This window comes from Rhynchophorus ferrugineus, unplaced genomic scaffold (genome assembly GCF_030347505.1).
Source record: "Rhynchophorus ferrugineus isolate W39M unplaced genomic scaffold, kcgeb_rfMv2 rfM7, whole genome shotgun sequence".
In the NCBI taxonomy this organism is placed as follows: domain Eukaryota; kingdom Metazoa; phylum Arthropoda; class Insecta; order Coleoptera; family Curculionidae; genus Rhynchophorus; species Rhynchophorus ferrugineus.
Window position 1 is genome coordinate 3,884,476 of NW_027472586.1, and position 18,301 is coordinate 3,902,776.

The 18,301-nt window shown below is 31.7% G+C and overlaps 4 protein-coding genes across 7 annotated transcripts in view; 2 read left to right on the forward strand and 2 right to left on the reverse strand.

Annotated features, from left to right (window-relative positions):
• Positions 1-12,340, reverse strand: part of LOC143199538 (ras-related protein Rab-37) — a 66,094-nt gene extending 53,754 nt beyond the window's left edge. Inside the window, exon 1 of the mRNA XM_076409429.1 lies at positions 12,253-12,340. The gene's annotated coding sequence lies outside the window, so the exon portion shown is untranslated. The remainder of the gene's footprint in view (positions 1-12,252) is intronic.
• Positions 3,462-11,597, forward strand: Hpd (4-hydroxyphenylpyruvate dioxygenase). The gene is made up of 11 exons (XM_076409422.1): positions 3,462-3,566; positions 4,355-4,381; positions 4,437-4,499; positions 5,173-5,277; positions 5,549-5,674; positions 5,736-5,825; positions 6,613-6,713; positions 6,787-6,979; positions 7,501-7,620; positions 11,007-11,246; positions 11,306-11,597. The coding sequence occupies exons 1-11, from the start codon at positions 3,564-3,566 to the stop codon at positions 11,378-11,380; spliced, it is 1,143 nt and encodes a 380-aa protein (XP_076265537.1). The 5' UTR covers positions 3,462-3,563; the 3' UTR covers positions 11,381-11,597.
• Positions 12,341-13,436: 1,096 nt separating the features above from the next.
• LOC143199531 (uncharacterized) lies at positions 13,437-15,615 on the reverse strand. Its single transcript, XM_076409414.1, has 10 exons — positions 15,386-15,615; positions 15,277-15,328; positions 15,190-15,227; positions 14,750-15,134; positions 14,481-14,696; positions 14,277-14,426; positions 14,109-14,186; positions 13,852-13,936; positions 13,697-13,793; positions 13,437-13,630 (listed from the first exon to the last, which is right to left on the reverse strand). The coding sequence occupies exons 1-10, from the start codon at positions 15,543-15,545 to the stop codon at positions 13,593-13,595; spliced, it is 1,299 nt and encodes a 432-aa protein (XP_076265529.1). The 5' UTR covers positions 15,546-15,615; the 3' UTR covers positions 13,437-13,592.
• Positions 15,616-15,816: 201 nt separating this feature from the next.
• Positions 15,817-18,301, forward strand: part of Frl (formin-like protein) — a 117,099-nt gene continuing 114,614 nt past the window's right edge. For all 4 annotated transcript variants that reach the window (XM_076409385.1, XM_076409384.1, XM_076409383.1 and 1 more), the window contains exon 1: positions 15,817-16,191. In XM_076409385.1, the coding sequence (XP_076265500.1) occupies positions 16,021-16,191 (171 nt within the window). In that variant the 5' untranslated portion in view covers positions 15,817-16,020. The remainder of the gene's footprint in view (positions 16,192-18,301) is intronic.

Consider the following 18,301-nt stretch of genomic DNA (forward strand, 5'->3'; position numbering starts at 1 on the left):
TTCTTCTACTTTAGGTCATCAACATTATAACAGTGTTTAGTCATCGTAGAAACTCTATTAGTGAATGGGTAATTCACTGGGTCAAGAAAATCTGATGCAATATTTACAAAATATTGCAGTACTGTGCTAGACGCGTACCACGGCCAGGCCAAACTGGCATGAGATCATGACGTGGTTCTCACACCTTCAAACTTAACAAATCATCTTGTCACATATTTTCACCGGTCTTGTTTACTAGATTTTTTGTTGTTTTCGGCGCAATTGATTCAGAGGAATGTTTACAACAACACGCTTAGATTTATAACACGGAATCTTTAATTTGTTTTTAATAATATATGGTGATTCTTGTTGATTGAGTCTTATTCTGGTGCTTTTATTAAAATTCTCGATGATATTTTAGTTTTTTTGTGTAACAAATGCATGATTAAGGTTAATTAGTATCAATTACCGTCACTTAAGAACAAGAAATTCGTGATAACATCCAAATAACCTAAAGAGTTGAAATTTCTAAAAGAAGATTCTCATCTAATTTGACATAAGAGGTCAATTGAAAAGTCCCCAGCCTACAATTGTAAAATATATTTTTTTTGCAAAATTCTTTTTTTTTATTCAACAGAATTCCGTTCAAGGGTAATACACTGATTATAGCGATCCTCCAACTTTTCGATACCATTTTTGTAGTACGATTTGTCCTTGTTTTGTCCAAACGCCATAACCTTGCCAGCCGACTGTTGCGTTTTCCCATGCTTTGGAGCGGGTTCATCGTGTGCAGTCCACTCGGATGACTGTCGATTGGACTTCGGAGTGAAATGATGGAACCATGTTTCATCCACTGTAACTTATCGATGCAAAAAGTCGGGTTTACTACGCTTGATCATCTTTAAACACTGCTCCGAATCATCAATTCGTCGTTGTTTTTGGTCAAAAGTTAGCTCGCGCGGCACCCACTTTGCACAGAGCCTTCTCATACCCAAATATTCGTGAATTGTTTGATGTACACGATAAGTTGATATCTTTAGAGTGTCTGCTATATCATTCAATTTCAATTTATGGTCATTCAAAATCATTTTGTGGATTTTTAAATGTTTTCGCCGGTAACAACCTCTTTTGGGCGTCAACTGCATTCACCGTCTTCGATGCTCATTTCGTCACGTCTAAATTTAGCATACCAATCCTTGATGGTTGATTTTCCTGGGGCTGCAAAATTTGGATGATCCATCATCATCTTTTGAGGGTTAGGGCTAACTAAAGAACACGCACATTTAATTCTAGTAGCGCTATCTATGTATCAGGCTGGGGACTTTTCAATTGACCTGTCATGGTTTGCTTTCGCTCGTGTTTGTCGTAGTAGATTCACTTTTCATTATCGGTTGCAATACGCCAGAAAAACCATTGTCTCCTTGCTTAACAAGCAATGAAATCGGAATGTTGAAACTTGTTGAAATGACACTTTCAATAAATTCATTTGGTAGCCATTTTGTCTTCTTTTGGATATTTCCTATCACTTTTTCAATAATATGTATCGCTAAGAATAATAAACGAAAGCCATAGTACTATCGAAAGGATTCCTAATATTACCTTCATTTTATTTCCAAACTCTGGCATCTGGCATCTACACCAAATTAACTTGAGGTCCAACCGTCATTGTGGTTAGTTTAAAGTTGAATGAACATGTGTAGGAACTGCAACAATTTCGACGTCATTATAGCCCAAGAACTAGAAAAAGAATACTGAGGGTGACAGAAAGAAGAAAAATGACATCACCGATAGCAGAATCGACTTGAAAAATTTATCAATGAGAATGTTCATTCCTCTGCACCGTTATTAGCATAACGGTACTGCTAAATAGTACTACCGATCGTCTCATTGATGCAAAAAATCTGATGCAATATTTACAAAATATTGCAGCACGTTTCGTTATCACTCTGTAGACAGGTGGTGACGTAGCCGCGCACCTTCGGAGATACCGTGTCAACATAAAAACATATTTTTCATCTTGTTTATTCCGTTCTCTAGACATTCCGAATATTTCCACTACACCAGGGCTAGAGAGCGTATATGCGTCCGTTGAACAACATGTTTTTATTCCTTGTTTTCAATACAAACTATGCAAATAAATAATGTTATACAATAATACTTTTCAAACGACATGGGCGGAATCAAAATTGTACACTTATTATAGAGGAATTCATTTGATATAAGTTCAATGAAATACAAGATTAAGTCGAGCCAATTAAGTGGAAACTGGTGGACTTCTTTGCAATAGAAAGCTGTTCGTAATCTCTATGGAGGTAATGTGTAATTATGTGTATGATACAATGCAATATGGTCTTCAAATAGGCGATAAAATCTAGGAAGATGATGATTAACTCTGATCTTGAATGAGCTGAAACTATTAATCAAAATAAAGAGTACTAACTTCCATTCTGCCACTGTAAGTAACACTGTAGAATCAAAGGTTTTACCACAGAAAGCTGTTGCATGTTTGTTGATATTTTTATGGATAAACTGTTGCTTTCATAGATAAATACTGATTGAAAAATGACAGTTTCATGACTCGTTGACTTTTTGGTGGGCATGAACTGTCATCTGCGTAGAGTATTTACACGCTCAAAAGCATTAAACTTCGCGCAGTATAAGTTTGAGACAGTCCCGAAATATAAAAGGCAACCCTTGCATTACATTAGACCTTTGTGATTAACAAGCTTTCGTTTGGTTGTTTTTTTGACGACTTTTATGTGGTAAAACGTATCTTCTGCTCGAAATAAAAGTACCACAGATCAATATCAATATATAAATACCAATTTAAGAGTGATAACTTCGACCACTTTTTCCATATATTGAAACATTGAAAAGGATTTCTGCTTAGGTCACATATCTTTAAAACTTTAAATCCTAGAACAATTTAGCACCGATTTTTGTTTCTTTGATCTGAAAATACATACATTTTGGCAGTTTTAGCTTGATCCAAGCATACCTTGCATTCCCTCAGATCTTTGTGAATAACAGGATTCCTTTTGGTCGTTTTTTGTTGACTTTCATGTGATAAAACGTATTTTCTTGGCGAAATAAAAGGTACCACAGAACAATTTCAATACATAAATACCAATTTAAAAGTGATAATCAAGATATTGAGAAAACTGGACGCAGTCCCGAAATATAAAAGGCAACCCCTGCATTACATCAGATCCTTATTCATAACAAGCTCTCGTTTGTTTATTTGTTATCGCGTATTTCCTGATTACAGAAAGATATTCGTTGAAACAAAATAGATTGAAATAATCGAAATAAAATTCATTTTACGACATCAGTCTTAAGAAATGATATGATTCCAAATCTGTGTATTCGTAACGATGCTGATTGCGTCTCGTACATGACCGGCAGCAATTTTGCGTCTGAAAAAAACAGCTTATGCAAAAACGTCAGCTTGAATCTGATTTTAACTAATTCTCGCCGATTATGAATAATGAAGTGGTAGAACCTCTCCGGGTGGTGACAATATAAAAGCCTAGACGGGATTTCAACGCTAGTCAGTTATAGTTCCCCAAAACTAACATGTGAGCATGGTAAGTACCGAAGTGATCGAGCCTTGTCTTGAGGATAGAGTGGCCAAGTTGATCAGATAGAAAATAAAACTCTAACTACTGAAATCGATTCGTGTCATTGTATGATGTGGAAAATAACATTAACTAAATAATTTACAATATTAATAATCAGCAAAGATTAAGATTTAATATAGTAAACAACTTGAATCATTTTTATATATACCTGTTGTTTATTAATTAGTAATTATTTTAAAAAAATGGATCAATATTTATCAGACCTGCTTATGTTCATATAAAACACAAAAAATAGATTAATACTTTTCTCAATCTATGTTATTTGTTCATTTAATTTTTTACTATTTTTTTCAAGAAAAATTATTTCTCATTATTTATTTACAGGGTTATTTTAAGTACAACTAATTGAACAAAAATAAAGATATTATCTCAGTATTTATATTGTGAGTGCAAAACTTTCATTATTATTTCGTTTAATTCTGTTTTCTTTCTGCTTTATTTATAAAATCAATAAATCCAATCATGTTGAATTCAATTTGATTCTTCTCTAAGCCATAATTCCCACACATTCTAGACATTTACTAATATTATATGAACATCAATTAATTCAGGTTAAGGTTTAATACAACTTGAACAAGGACAAACTTGAATCATTCCTTATATATATTTGTTATATTTTAATTATTATTTATTTAAAAAGAAATATTGATCAATATTTATCAGGAAACAAAAATAATTGTACAAGAAATGAAGAAATCGAGAAAAAGTTTGTAATTATAATTTATTTTTTACAGACGTCTTATACCAACAAGGGGCCTAAGGTAAGTCGACTATAGTTATTTTAGGTTTTTGGTTTTAAAATGTTGTCGTTTCTAGCCCACAAATGGTAGATTCATCTCTTTCGATTATCTTCAGTTCTACGTTGGGAATGCCAAACAGGTAAAGACGAATGATTTTGCTAAATCCTAACGTGTGACGTTTCTTTAACTGCATATTTCTATTTCGAATATCAAGGCTAATAAATCGCTTATATAGTCATATAGTCTGTTCAAAGTTATTTTGTATATACGTCATTTAAATTTGTGATATCAAAACGTCGCAATGTTGCCGCATCAACTCTGAGTTTTAGTGCAGATTGGCTTTGACATACAAGAAAATTTTAATCTGAATAAAATAATTGAACAAAAATGTTATCAAATATAATTTATTGTAACATTATAGTACATCTAAAAACTACAGTTAATTATACAGCCAAAATAGTTTATAGGTTAGAGTTATAATCTCTTATCACTATTGTTTTCAAGAATGTTTGCATACGTCTGACAACAGAACGACTTTGACAGGCTCATTCGTTTACGTGTTCGAACAAATCAGACAGCATTGTGTCTCTTTTTAACTAGAATAAAATGAGATGGAAAATATTGTCCGATTTTAAAACGAATTTACAAATTGCGAAATTGTATATATTAAACATCTTGATGACGCATATATATATAAAAAACTCTGAATAGACTAAATTCTCTTATATACTGTATTGGTCATATATTTAAAAATCGTAGTATATCTGTAACCTCCCGATGGATTTTTTTAATTCGTTATTTGTTACATACAGGCTGCTAGCTACTACACAACCAGATTGGGTTTTAAACCTCTAGCTTATAAAGGACTGGAAACTGGAGAGAGGAAATACGCATCACACGTCGTTCAACAGAACCAGGTAAAACAATTTAAACCCTAATCCCGCATGTTCGTCCGGGATTAATCCGGATTTCTTTATCTCGGAAGTTATTTTTGTTGGGCCGTTCTCTTTGTTAAAAATGAAATAGTGCGAATTACGCGACAAAACCTTAGCACACTGCAGGTTTTCCATTCGTAGCGTGCTAAAGTTTTGTCGCTAGAGTATATCTAGTACCTTTTTCAAAATGTTGTTGTCTTTTTCTTAATAAAATACACTTGATAACAGATTAACTCAGAACATTGTTGTTTAGATAAGATTCGTTTTCACGTCTGCCTATAATTCGGGCGATGATGATTTCAACAATCACCTGATCAAGCATGGAGACGGTGTCAAAACGGTCGCTTTCGAGGTGGAGAACTTGGAGGGCATCGTTCAGGTATTGTACTAATGTTGAGGTGTTACGACGGATGCTTTAATCTTGACTCATTTCCGAACAGAGAGCAAAGGAACAAGGCGCTGAGGTTGTACGAGATATTTGGCAGGAGTCTGATTTCGATGGTATTGTCAGATTTGCTACTATACGCACTGTAAGTTTGAAATATGTTTCTTAGACGAAGATTGTTTTTAAGCATGTTTCTTTCTTCAAAAGTTATAGTTATTTGTCTTTATTAAAGTGTTTTTTCTAAAATAACGTTTATGGTAGGAATTAGAGGAAGAAGAGGATGTAATTTATGACTTTTTATTAACAATTTTGGGTATCCAGTTACCACTGCATATTCTCTATGATTTATCATTATAATATCTCGTCCATTCCTTCTTATTAACTTGTTTTAGTAAAACTGCTTGCTCTGTAGTTTTTTTAAATTAAGTTTCATAATTCATGATATTTCACTAAACGTTCCACGGGGATTTACATTAAGACTATTGAGGGTGATTAAATGTTTTTTATTAATCTCTTACAACATCAACAATCGCCCGTAGTGCAATACGTATTATTGTATGATTTTCGTTATACAGTATAACCATCCTAACATGTAGAAGATCACTTCAGTAAGTGATCTGCTGTACAACTTATTCTAGATTCTATTCTAACTTATTTAAAAGTCTATCCTAACTTATTTTAAAAACTATTCTAACTTATTCTAAAAACTGTTATTATATTGTTCTTATATTATATTCTTATATTCTTAACTTATTCTAGATATTATTAAATCTCACTCTATGTGTTTATTAATCTGTTCCTATACAGGATCATCGCGCACATTTAACTGTTAACAAACAAAGGACATTAATGACTATTAAGAATGATTATTTTTCATCATTACAACAACCTGCAGTTTAAAATAAAGTACATTTTCATATTTCTATTTATAGTATGGACATACAGTCCATACCTTCGTGGATAGATCTCTGTACCAAGGACCCTTCTTGCCAGGATTCATGTCTGTATCTGATGACTCTCTAAGTGCCACTCTGTAAGTACTTGCCATTTAAACAATATGGATGGTGTGCTAGTTTCTGGGAATAATATATTACACTTTGTTATAGACCCCCAGCTAATTTAGACTTCATTGACCACGTGGTGGGAAATCAACCAGACAATCAGATGGAGTCTGTGGCCAAATGGTATGAAAACGTCTTACAGTTCCATCGCTTCTGGTCTGTGGACGATTCCCAGTTGCATACCGAATACTCGGCATTGAGGAGCATCGTCATGGCCAACTGGGAAGAGAATGTTAAGGTAAAATCTCAAACTGAGAAAGGAATTGAATTGTCTAATATTATATGTTTGCTCTGTAGCATGTATAATGTTGTTACTCAACCTTGTAACTTTATAAAGTGATTAACCCAGTATTAACTGCCATAACCAGCAAATTTGACATGTAGGAATGTTTGTTTGGTCGGTCGGAATGTGTGGCTGTTGATGCGATTGTTTGTCCGAACACTTACTACTATTAGTGGAAGGAATTTGCACGGGAACTAAAAACACTGGTTGAAGAAATACTTGTTTATTTCTAGTTTAATTTATGCATGTGGTCGACAGGAGAATGGATAGGATATTAAGTTAGGTAGAGGAAGTACGGCAGCGCTGTGGAAGTGGTACTGTTACAAGGGGGTAGAGAAAAGAAAAGAGAGCGAGAGGTCGTCGTGGTGGTCTTTTATAGCCGGGAATCGCATGGTACCAATCCACCGGCGTTCATCAAATAACTTAAACCGTCACCTTTTGCTAAAGCTTTGTTTAATGTGTCCCATTATTTTTAGATGCCTATAAATGAACCAGCTGATGGTAAAAAGAAAAGTCAGATTCAAGAGTACGTCGATTACTATGAAGGAGCCGGCGTACAACATATTGCTCTAAATACACAAGATATTATAACAGCAGTAAGTTACATTATTTGAAATTTTAACAGTTTATATGCATATATCATGAGAGTTTTACCTAGTTCTAAGGGGTGAAGAAAATTTGCACTTTTTTGCCATTTTCAAACTTTTTGCTGTCATTTCCGTTCTAATAATCGCAGGCTAATCAAAATTATAGAGATTGTAAAGAATTTTACGCTGAATCGAATGGTTCTATAGTATTTTTCCGATAACAGTTAGTTTTTAAGTTATACAGTGAAAAGTGTATCTTTAAAAATTGGGCGCATTTCACTTTATGTCGCATATCTTTAAAACCTTAAATCCTAGAGAAATTTAGCATGGATTTTCGTTTATTTCAGGTCAAAATACATATATTTTGAGAGTTTTACGTTATGCCAAGAGGTGAAGAAAATTTGCACTTTTTCCATATATATAGTCGTGAAAATTTGCATTTTTTGCCATTTTCAAACTTTTTGCTGTCATTTCCGTTCTAATAATCGCAGGCTAATCAAAATTATAGAGATTGTAAAGAATTTTACGCTGAATCGAATGGTTCTATAGTATTTTTCCGATAACAGTTAGTTTTTAAGTTATACAGTGAAAAGTGTATCTTTAAAAATTGGGCGGATTTCTCTTTATGTCGCATATCTTTAAAACCTTAAATCCTAGATAAATTTAGCATGGATTTTCGTTTATTTCAGGTCAAAATACATATATTTTGAGAGTTTTACGTTATTCCAAGAGGTGAAGAAAATTTGCACTTTTTCCATATATATAGTCGTGAAAATTTGCATTTTTTTGCCATTTTCAAACTTTTTGCTGTCATTTCCGTTCTAATAATCACAGGTTAATCAAAATTACAGAGATTGTAAAGAATTTTACGCTGAATCGAATGGTTCTATAGTATTTTTCCAATAACAGTTAGTTTTTAAGTTATACAGTGAAAAGTGTATCTTTAAAAATTGGGCGGATTTCTCTTTATGTCGCATATCTTCAAAACCTTAAATCCTAGAGAAATTTAGCATGGATTTTCGTTTATTTCAGGTCTAAATACATACATTTTGAGAGTTTTACCTTGTTCCAAGAGGTGAAGAAAATTTGCACTTTTTCCATATATATAGTCGTGAAAATTTACATTTTTTTGCCATTTTCAAACTTTTTGCTGTCATTTCCGTTCTAATAATCACAGGTTAATCAAAATTACAGAGATTGTAAAGAATTTTACGCGAAATCGAATGGTTCTATAGTATTTTTCCAATAACAGTTAGTTTTTAAGTTATACAGTGAAAAGTGTATCTTTAAAAATTGGGCGGATTTCTCTTTATGTCGCATATCTTCAAAACCTTAAATCCTAGAGAAATTTAGCATGGATTTTCGTTTATTTCAGGTCTAAATACATATATTTTGAGAGTTTTACCTTGTTCCAAGAGGTGAAGAAAATTTGCACTTTTTCCATATATATAGTCGTGAAAATTTGCATTTTTTTGCCATTTTCAAACTTTTTGCTGTCATTTCCGTTCTAATAATCACAGGTTAATCAAAATTACAGAGATTGTAAAGAATTTTACGCCGAAACGAATGGTTCTATAGTATTTTTCCAATAACAGTTAGTTTTTAAGTTATACAGTGAAAAGTGTATCTTTAAAAATTGGGCGGATTTCTCTTTATGTCGCATATCTTTAAAACCTTAAATCTTAGAGAAATTTAGCATGGATTTTCGTTTATTTCAGGTCAAAATACATATATTTTGAGAGTTTTACGTTATTCCAAGAGGTGAAGAAAATTTGCACTTTTTCCATATATATAGTCGTGAAAATTTGCATTTTTTTGCCATTTTCAAACTTTTTGCTGTCATTTCCGTTCTAATAATCACAGGTTAATCAAAATTACAGAGATTGTAAAGAATTTTACGCCGAATCGAATGGTTCTATAGTATTTTTCCGATAACAGTTAGTTTTTAAGTTATACAGTGAAATGTGTATCTTTAAAAATTGGGCGGATTTCTCTTTATGTCGCATATCTTTAAAACCTTAAATCCTAGATAAATTTAGCATGGATTTTCGTTTATTTCAGGTCAAAATACATACATTTTGAGAGTTTTACCTTGTTCCAAGAGGTGAAGAAAATTTGCACTTTTTCCATATATATAGTCGTGAAAATTTGCATTTTTTTGCCATTTTCAAACTTTTTGCTGTCATTTCCGTTCTAATAATCACAGGTTAATCAAAATTACAGAGATTGTAAAGAATTTTACGCCGAATCGAATGGTTCTATAGTATTTTTCGGATAACAGTTAGTTTTTAAATTATACAGTGAAAAGTGTATCTTTAAAAATTGGGCGGATTTCTCTTTATGTCGCATATCTTTAAAACCTTAAATCCTAGATAAATTTAGCATGGATTTTCGTTTATTTCAGGTCAAAATACATATATTTTGAGAGTTTTACGTTATTCCAAGAGGTGAAGAAAATTTGCACTTTTTCCATATATATAGTCATGAAAATTTGTATTTTTTTGCCATTTTCAAACTTTTTGCTGTCATTTCCGTTCTAATAATCGCAGGTTAATCAAAATTACAGAAAATGTAAAGAATTTTACGCTGAATCGAATGGTTCTATAGTATTTTTCGGATAACAGTTAGTTTTTAAATTATACAGTGAAAAGTGTATCTTTAAAAATTGGGCGGATTTCTCTTGATGTCGCATATCTTTAAAACCCTAAATCCTAGAGAAATTTAGCATGGATTTTCGTTTATTTCAGGTCAAAATACATATATTTTGAGAGTTTTACGTTATGCCAAGAGGTGAAGAAAATTTGCACTTTTTCCATATATATAGTCGTGAAAATTTGCATTTTTTTGCCATTTTCAAACTTTTTGCTGTCATTTCCGTTCTAATAATCACAGGTTAATCAAAATTACAGAGATTGTAAAGAATTTTACGCCGAATCGAATGGTTCTATAGTATTTTTCCGATAACAGTTAGTTTTTAAGTTATACAGTGAAATGTGTATCTTTAAAAATTGGGCGGATTTCTCTTTATGTCGCATATCTTTAAAACCTTAAATCCTAGATAAATTTAGCATGGATTTTCGTTTATTTCAGGTCAAAATACATATATTTTGAGAGTTTTACTTTGTTCCAATAGGTGAAGAAAATTGGTACATTTTCCACAGATCTCTTTATCACATACCTTAAGAACTATATGTTCTAGAGCAATTTAATATGAAGTTTCGTTTCTTGCACCTTGAAACTTGATACTACAGCTGAAAAATGTTTTCAACAAATGTTAAAAAACTTTTTCCAAACATATAGTCGCGAAAATTTGCGATCTCTTTGCAATATTCAGATTATTTACTTCCATTCCAGTTAAAATAATGACAATTTAATGAAAATGATACATTTTACAGGTGGAAAATCTCCAAGCACGCGGCATAGAATTTCTCCAGGTTCCGGATTCTTACTACGACATCATCCGTGAGAAACTGAAAGACAGCAAGGTGAAGATAGCCGAAGAGCTGGACGTCCTACAGAAACTGAAGATCCTCATCGACTATGACGAAAACGGATATCTGCTGCAAATATTCACCAAAAACATGCAGGACCGTCCCACATTGTTTTTAGAGATCATTCAAAGACGAAACCACAACGTAAGTAAACTATTCGAACAAAACATTGAACTGTGAGCCTAAAATGCTACATATTTTAGGGCTTCGGCGCCGGAAACTTTAAAGCTTTGTTCGAAGCCATTGAAATCGAACAAGCGAAACGAGGAAACCTATAAACTCTGCCCGATATGTTATTCGAACGTATTTTAAGTTAGAAGATAAGTTATTGCCAACAAAATATACGTTAAGTCTAGGTAAAGCAACATTCTGAGTAAAGTTGAGATAATTTTAAGTTATTTTGTACGTTATTGCTTATGTAACTCAAACATCTTTCCTTATATTATCATATTGTACTGTATACATGTGGTGATGGTAATATACTATTGTTATATACAGAGTTTTTGATTTTTATGAACATTTTATTTACGTTTTGTTATATATCTGGGGAAATTATGGGAAATTTTAACAAATCAACTCAATACACAGAAGAAAATAACTTCTATATCAGTCCTTGACTGTCCATGTCTAGTTGTAAGTAATAATTAATATATAAAAATTATTATACTGCCATTTTATTCAGCGTAAAATTCTTTATAACCTCTGCAATTTTTTTTAAGCTGCGGTTATTTAAACGGAAATTATGGGAAATTTTAACAAATCAACTCAATACACAAAAGAAAATACTTCTATATAAGTCCTTGACTGTCCATGTCTAGTTGTATGTCATAATTAATATATACAAATTATTATACTACCATTTTATTCAGCGTAAAATTCTTTATAACCTCTGTAATTTTTATTAAGCTGCGGTCATTTGAACGGAAATGACAGCGAAACAATTGAAAATGGCAAAACTCAAACTTTAGTGACAGCAGCTACTGACAAATATCGACTACTAAAAATCCCAAACCAAAACAACAGCAATGGAAACGAGTGATAAATCAAAAAGGGGAAATATCTGGCTTGGAGTACAAAATATCTTAAAACGAACAAAGGCATTCCTTCAAAGGAGCGATCTACAATTCCAAAGAAAAAAACTAAAACTTACCTTATATTGATGAAGCTGAGTACATCGTAGAGAAAATCTGCTACTATATACCAATAATCTCGAAAAACTGTCCAAAAACTAATCCAAAAGAATAATCGGCACAACCCGTAACTTCATAATTTTAAAACTAAAAATATACGACGGATGACGCTACAAAATATCGGATATAAAAAAAAACAACCCATAAAAAGTGTTATCCGCATCGTACTGTTTGATATGCGGATTACAAGGTAGGCTATGATTTTTGTTTTAGGGCGTTCAAGTATATCCATGCATTTTTGTACGCCTTTAGGAAATATAATTTATAATGCATATTTAAAAAGTGAATAAAAGTTACTCCGTTTCGACGATGAGTATGACATAAACATAGACTAAAAATCAAATGTCAACACCACAAAGCCCTATCTATTGTTTATTAATAATATTCCGGTAAGTATTGAAATAAAAATAAATTAATAAAATAAGGAAAGAAAAATTTACAAAACTCTTCTTTTAAAAAAATGGATGGATAGTTTGGATAGCCTAAGAAGCTAGTTACATTCTAAACACTATGAAATAAGACATTAAACGTTTAAATTCGCTTAAATATTCTGGAGGTTTATTTTATTAATCATATAAGCCTAGCTTGCTTTAGTTTTTTAATTAACTTTTCTATGACAGATTATAGGATAAAAATGTTGTAATTTTATCCTAATAAAAACCACAGTTTTATCAATCAAAAATCATAACCACAGTGATTTATTACAACAAATTAAATCTCAATTAAAAATCAATTACTTCTTATTATAAATTTGACAGATTCCCAACGCCAAATTTACCTATTTTTAACAATACAAAAATAATAATATAATTTTGTGACATATACACAAAATTAAATTACCAACAAAACAAATCTAAACTAATATAATTGTTTTGATTCAGCACCGAGTTCAAAGTGATCAGTTGGTGATAGTTAAAATAATATTGTAAATAGATAAATAGGTTTAGGTAGGTATTAAGTTAAATTGTGTGTATATATTAGACTAGAAAATACGTAAAGTAGATAGATTTATTAAGGTTTTTGTTTATTTTCATTTTGTTATTACAATTATTATGTACATATTTGGTTTTTGAAGTCGGTTCAATTTTTTTGTGAAAAATCGTTTTAAACAGTATTTTTCAGGGTTAAAATTATCAAAGCAAACTTTGAAAACATATGTGGCCATACCAGCAACATTTATTTATAATTATTATACAACTTAATCTAATATCGATAATAAAAATATAACAATATATAGAAAATAACATATGGTGGACCCTACATTGAGCAAACGTTGATTTTAATGGTTATTTTACCTTCCTCAGGTGTCTTCAGACGACATATTCATATCCCAAAATCCTAAGGACAATCATCACCGTTTTAATTTGATAACCATGAAAGAATAACTATCATCAAGTTACGTACCTGGATTTGTATCTTCCCTTGGTGCATACCCCCTGTGTCTTGAACACTTACTCAGAGCAACTATTTCTTGGGAAGTCAGCCCTTGGTTAAGATAGAACTGAAAACACAATTCACATTACGATATCTTAAAATATACTAGTCATATGTTTAGATACTTTTTCACATTCTTTACAAGACCATCCGGGAAGGTTTCTTCTAGCTTTTCCTCTTACAACCGGTTCATATTCAGGTTGTTGTACTCTAAAAATATCACTTTTTTAAACATACAGTACATCCATTGTAATGTTGTACATGATATAATAAATAAACTCTGCCATAAAAAGGTTCATTTGGTTCAAGAAGTATTAAGAACTCATTCAGATAGTATATATTTGTTCGATAGAATTTGAAGTAATTTTTAAAAAACACTTACTTATGAGCTTTTACCAAAAAATTATTCAAATTTGGTTTTGAGACAGCTTCATTCTGATCCACTTTATCTTGTTGATGCCTTAAAAATATTAAAATAATATAGACAGTAAAATAATTAATATTTATAGAAATCATTATTCATTTGTGCATCATTCAGAATGTGTATTACCTACTGTTATGGCTGGAGAGACTTAAATTTTCTTTACATGGAATGTTTGAACTTATATTATCATTCATGTAATTAACAAGCTCAGTTAAACCTGAATTTTGTACATTAGTATTTTCAAAATGATCCACACTTACACATTTTTGAACTGGTCTGAAATACAGTAAGTAACAATAATGTACAAGTCAAATAAATGTGTTTACCAACTTTTTCTCTGGCACTTTACTCAAAACTGTTTGTTTAAGAGTCAGACTTCTAAGCCCCTTACTTTTCCCTCTTAAACTCAACATTTTCTCTTTTCTTTTTGAACTAAACAGTTTGGTATTGGTCGGTGTACATTGCACTACAGATGAATTGTCAAAATCATCTAAATTCATAGAATTTTTATCCGGAGTAATATTAGTATTATCTATTTTTGAGCAACTAAAACCAATAAATATGAAAAACAACATCCACATCTACCATTAAATAATTACCCGTTCACATTATTTAACTTTGAACTTGTGTTAAACTGTTTCAAAATATCTATGGATGAAGCATCATTTATAATTGTTGTTGACTTATTGATGTTTTCTATATTGTGATTATCTATTAAACCTTTCAGAACATTTGGTGATGGTGTTCTACTGCTTAATCGTCTATGTCTCCTTGAAAAGTTTAACTTTCTTCTTTTTTTAATTTCCGGGCTAGTATCTCCTAATATACCTGTATTGGCCATATCCTCATCAGATATAATTATAGATGGACTATCACCAGTTTGTATAGAACTATTATCTTTTTGAATTGGTTTACTGTAATTAAATGATAGAACAGGACTTTCTTGGTACGTAGGTGTTGCAGGAGCTTCAGAAAGTTTATTTTCTATAAAAGAAAAAGTTCAAAAAACATATTAACATACTATTGTTGGAATAAATACCATTCGATATACAGCCTTCAATAGTTTTGTTTGAAATTCTGAAAACAATCCATATAATATTAGAAAATGCTAATAATTAATTCTTACTTATGTTGGGTTTGTAATGTTAACATAGATATATCCAAATTATTTTGAATCCCTAAAAAGTACAGTAGAATTAGTTAGGTATAATTTATGGAAAAGTATATATATATACTATTCATTTCCAATTTTATGGAACACATCAACATAGAGAGTGGTCGCAAATCTTCGTTTAGTTCAGTTTCCCATGTTTTATAAAGCTTATCCGTAAATAATAAAGTCCATGCCTGAAAGGCTGCAGAGTTTTTCATATTTTCACTGATTAAACTTGTCATTCAGGAATAATCCAAATATTTAAAGTTAATCAACAAATTTAATATTTACGCGAACTTTGACAACTGACATTTGGCGTAATTAAGGTTATGGAACCTCAAATATTTGGTTTTGTTATTATTTATTTATGAATTAAATGATATAAATAGAAATCTATACTATTGTTTAGGTTATATTGAATACAGAGGTCACCATAAGTATGTGTTTTAAATTCTTCGCGCATGCCCAGTCGCACGCACGTTCGGTTCAAGAGTGTTCTGTTGTTTTCCCCTTGTGTATACCAGTAGTGGTAAATGAGATTTCGTTTGGGCGGTAAAGAATTTCGAAAACTCTATCGCTGGCTCGCTCACCGTGATATCGGGAAAACGGGACCTGTTGCTTCGTGTGATAAAAATAAGAACGTTCCAACCCGTCGTTATGTGGTGTTTTTTAATTAGTGTCTAGAAGTGTTAAAGCACGCCCGGAACAATATTTACGATGGGATTACCTTTTACGAAAGATGCCTCAGAAGATGTGGAGGAACGACCGGAGCCTGGGTCTAAACTTCATGGACGGCAGGCTAGTATTAGACAGAGCACTATTAGAGCTAAGGCTAAACAAGCTATGCCCGACCCCGGAGAGTTGGAGATGAGATTTATGAAAGTTCTGGTAAGTTGTAATTGTTTTGTTAGGATCTGTCCCTGTTGTGACCTTATCTTTGTTTCTAACAATGTCACAACATTAAAAAATGTATGGAAGTAAAATGTCGGTACTATTTTTATTTTTATCGTTAACAATATAATCATAGTGGTGTAAACAATAGTGAAAGTGAGGGTATCATATTGTTTTGAGGTTAGTTGGTGTTAATTTCAGCCTTGAGTACTTTTTGTATTTTTAATATGAGTTTTAACTTATATCAATTTACAGAAAATAATAACAAATTACGATGTAATTTAACATTTACTTGTTAGAAACACTTTTAACAATTCATAAATGGTTTACAAAAATGTACAAGGCCTTGTAACCCATTAATTAGATCCTTACGAATTCATTTAATCTCAAAACCAAAACAATGTCGGATCAATAATTATTCTTATGTTGTAATTAATTATGTTTCCTGGTCGTGTACTTTTATTATCATATGATTTTATAATGGAAACCATTATTTGCAATTATAAATTATTAATACAAAACTTTGCCTGCGAAGTGTATTAAAATTATTTAATACGAATATTTTCCGGAATTTAAAGAATTTTTTCTTCACTTTATTTTTTAATGTTAGACGTACGTGACGCATTGTGTCATGAATGAAATGCCTGAGCAGTGAGTGTGAACTTTATGAGTATTATAAAGGTGACACAAATTTCCTTGCATTAAGGATTAATTAATAATAGTTTAGTAAGTTTATGGTATATCATGGAACTTTAAATACGTAAAGGAATAGTATTACGTAAACAATGCATATTTATAACTATATTTACATTAGTGTTTCTTTTATTTAATTGTGCTGTAGAACAAACCGGCTGAAAAGTCCCCGGTATACGTGATATACGCACGGTTTTATGCGAAAATAAACGGTCCTCTGTTCTTTTTATTGGATTTTCGTTTGATATATGGCAGTTATCACGGGAAGAATATTGCTGGAGCGTTCGTATTCCCCCAATATCGTGCGACTTTTCGTTGCCCTCGCACAAACTTGCCGCTTTGGCGGGTGAAGTTTTTAAACAGAGGGTCGTCGGACAAATAATTCGATTCTATACTTTGAAACGATCCGTTGCATATTTTTGTTGAGGAAGGGACTATTGAAGGAAAAAGAGAGAGATTGATGATGTTTTCTGGCGTCTGTTATAGTGTTTTTACAATAATAAAACTGATGAGACACATTTTTGTTAAGGTAAAGTATCTGAAAATCACTTTAGTGCGGCATTAAGTGTTTTTACTAATATATTTGGGATTTTTACGTTTGGTTTCCTTTTAAAACGTTGTTATTTCTTTATCCAAAGGTAATCTAGAGTTCTTTTCGTATATTTAGCTCGTTTAACTCCGTCAGGTGGTTTCAGTATCGCAACATTAGCCACAGGCCCTCTACATTAATCTGTCTCGTGTGGGGTGATGCCTGATCGACAATACCCCTCACTATCTCGTGTTTCAGCGATGGATATTCGTTTGCCTCGTTATATCGCATATATTAAGATTTACTCGGGCAAGTTTTTCATAGTCTGGCGTTTTTATTTGTCTGCTGTCTAGTTTCTGTCCGTGTTTCTTTTAAAAATAATTGCTTTGTGATGAAGTACTTCATAATATTATATATACTTTATATATTCCCCCTATTATTTGTAGAATATTTAATTTTGATCTTGTTTCATAACCATTTATTTATCAATAGATTGCAAATATATAAATATTTACATTCGATAGTTTTCTCACATTTTATAGTTGTTTGTTTACTTATTACTTTATCAAAGATGTGTTAATTTATATATTAATTATCTTCGTTGGTTACGAATTCCAAACTGAGATATAAGCATCAAATGAGTGTGGGTTTCTTTAGGGACGTTTAAAAATGCCGTTTGTCCTCTGTTATATAAAAAAATACGAGAAAACCGAGCAAATATAAACCGTTTTCTTTGATTCCTTTAAAAAGATGCGGAACATTTCTCGGATGTTGATGATGCACTTGGTGGTTTTGTCAAGAAATGAAACGAAAGCATATAAAACGATAAAAAGAAAGAATATGTTTGAAACATGGGATGAAGAAAATCTTTACAGTACAATATGC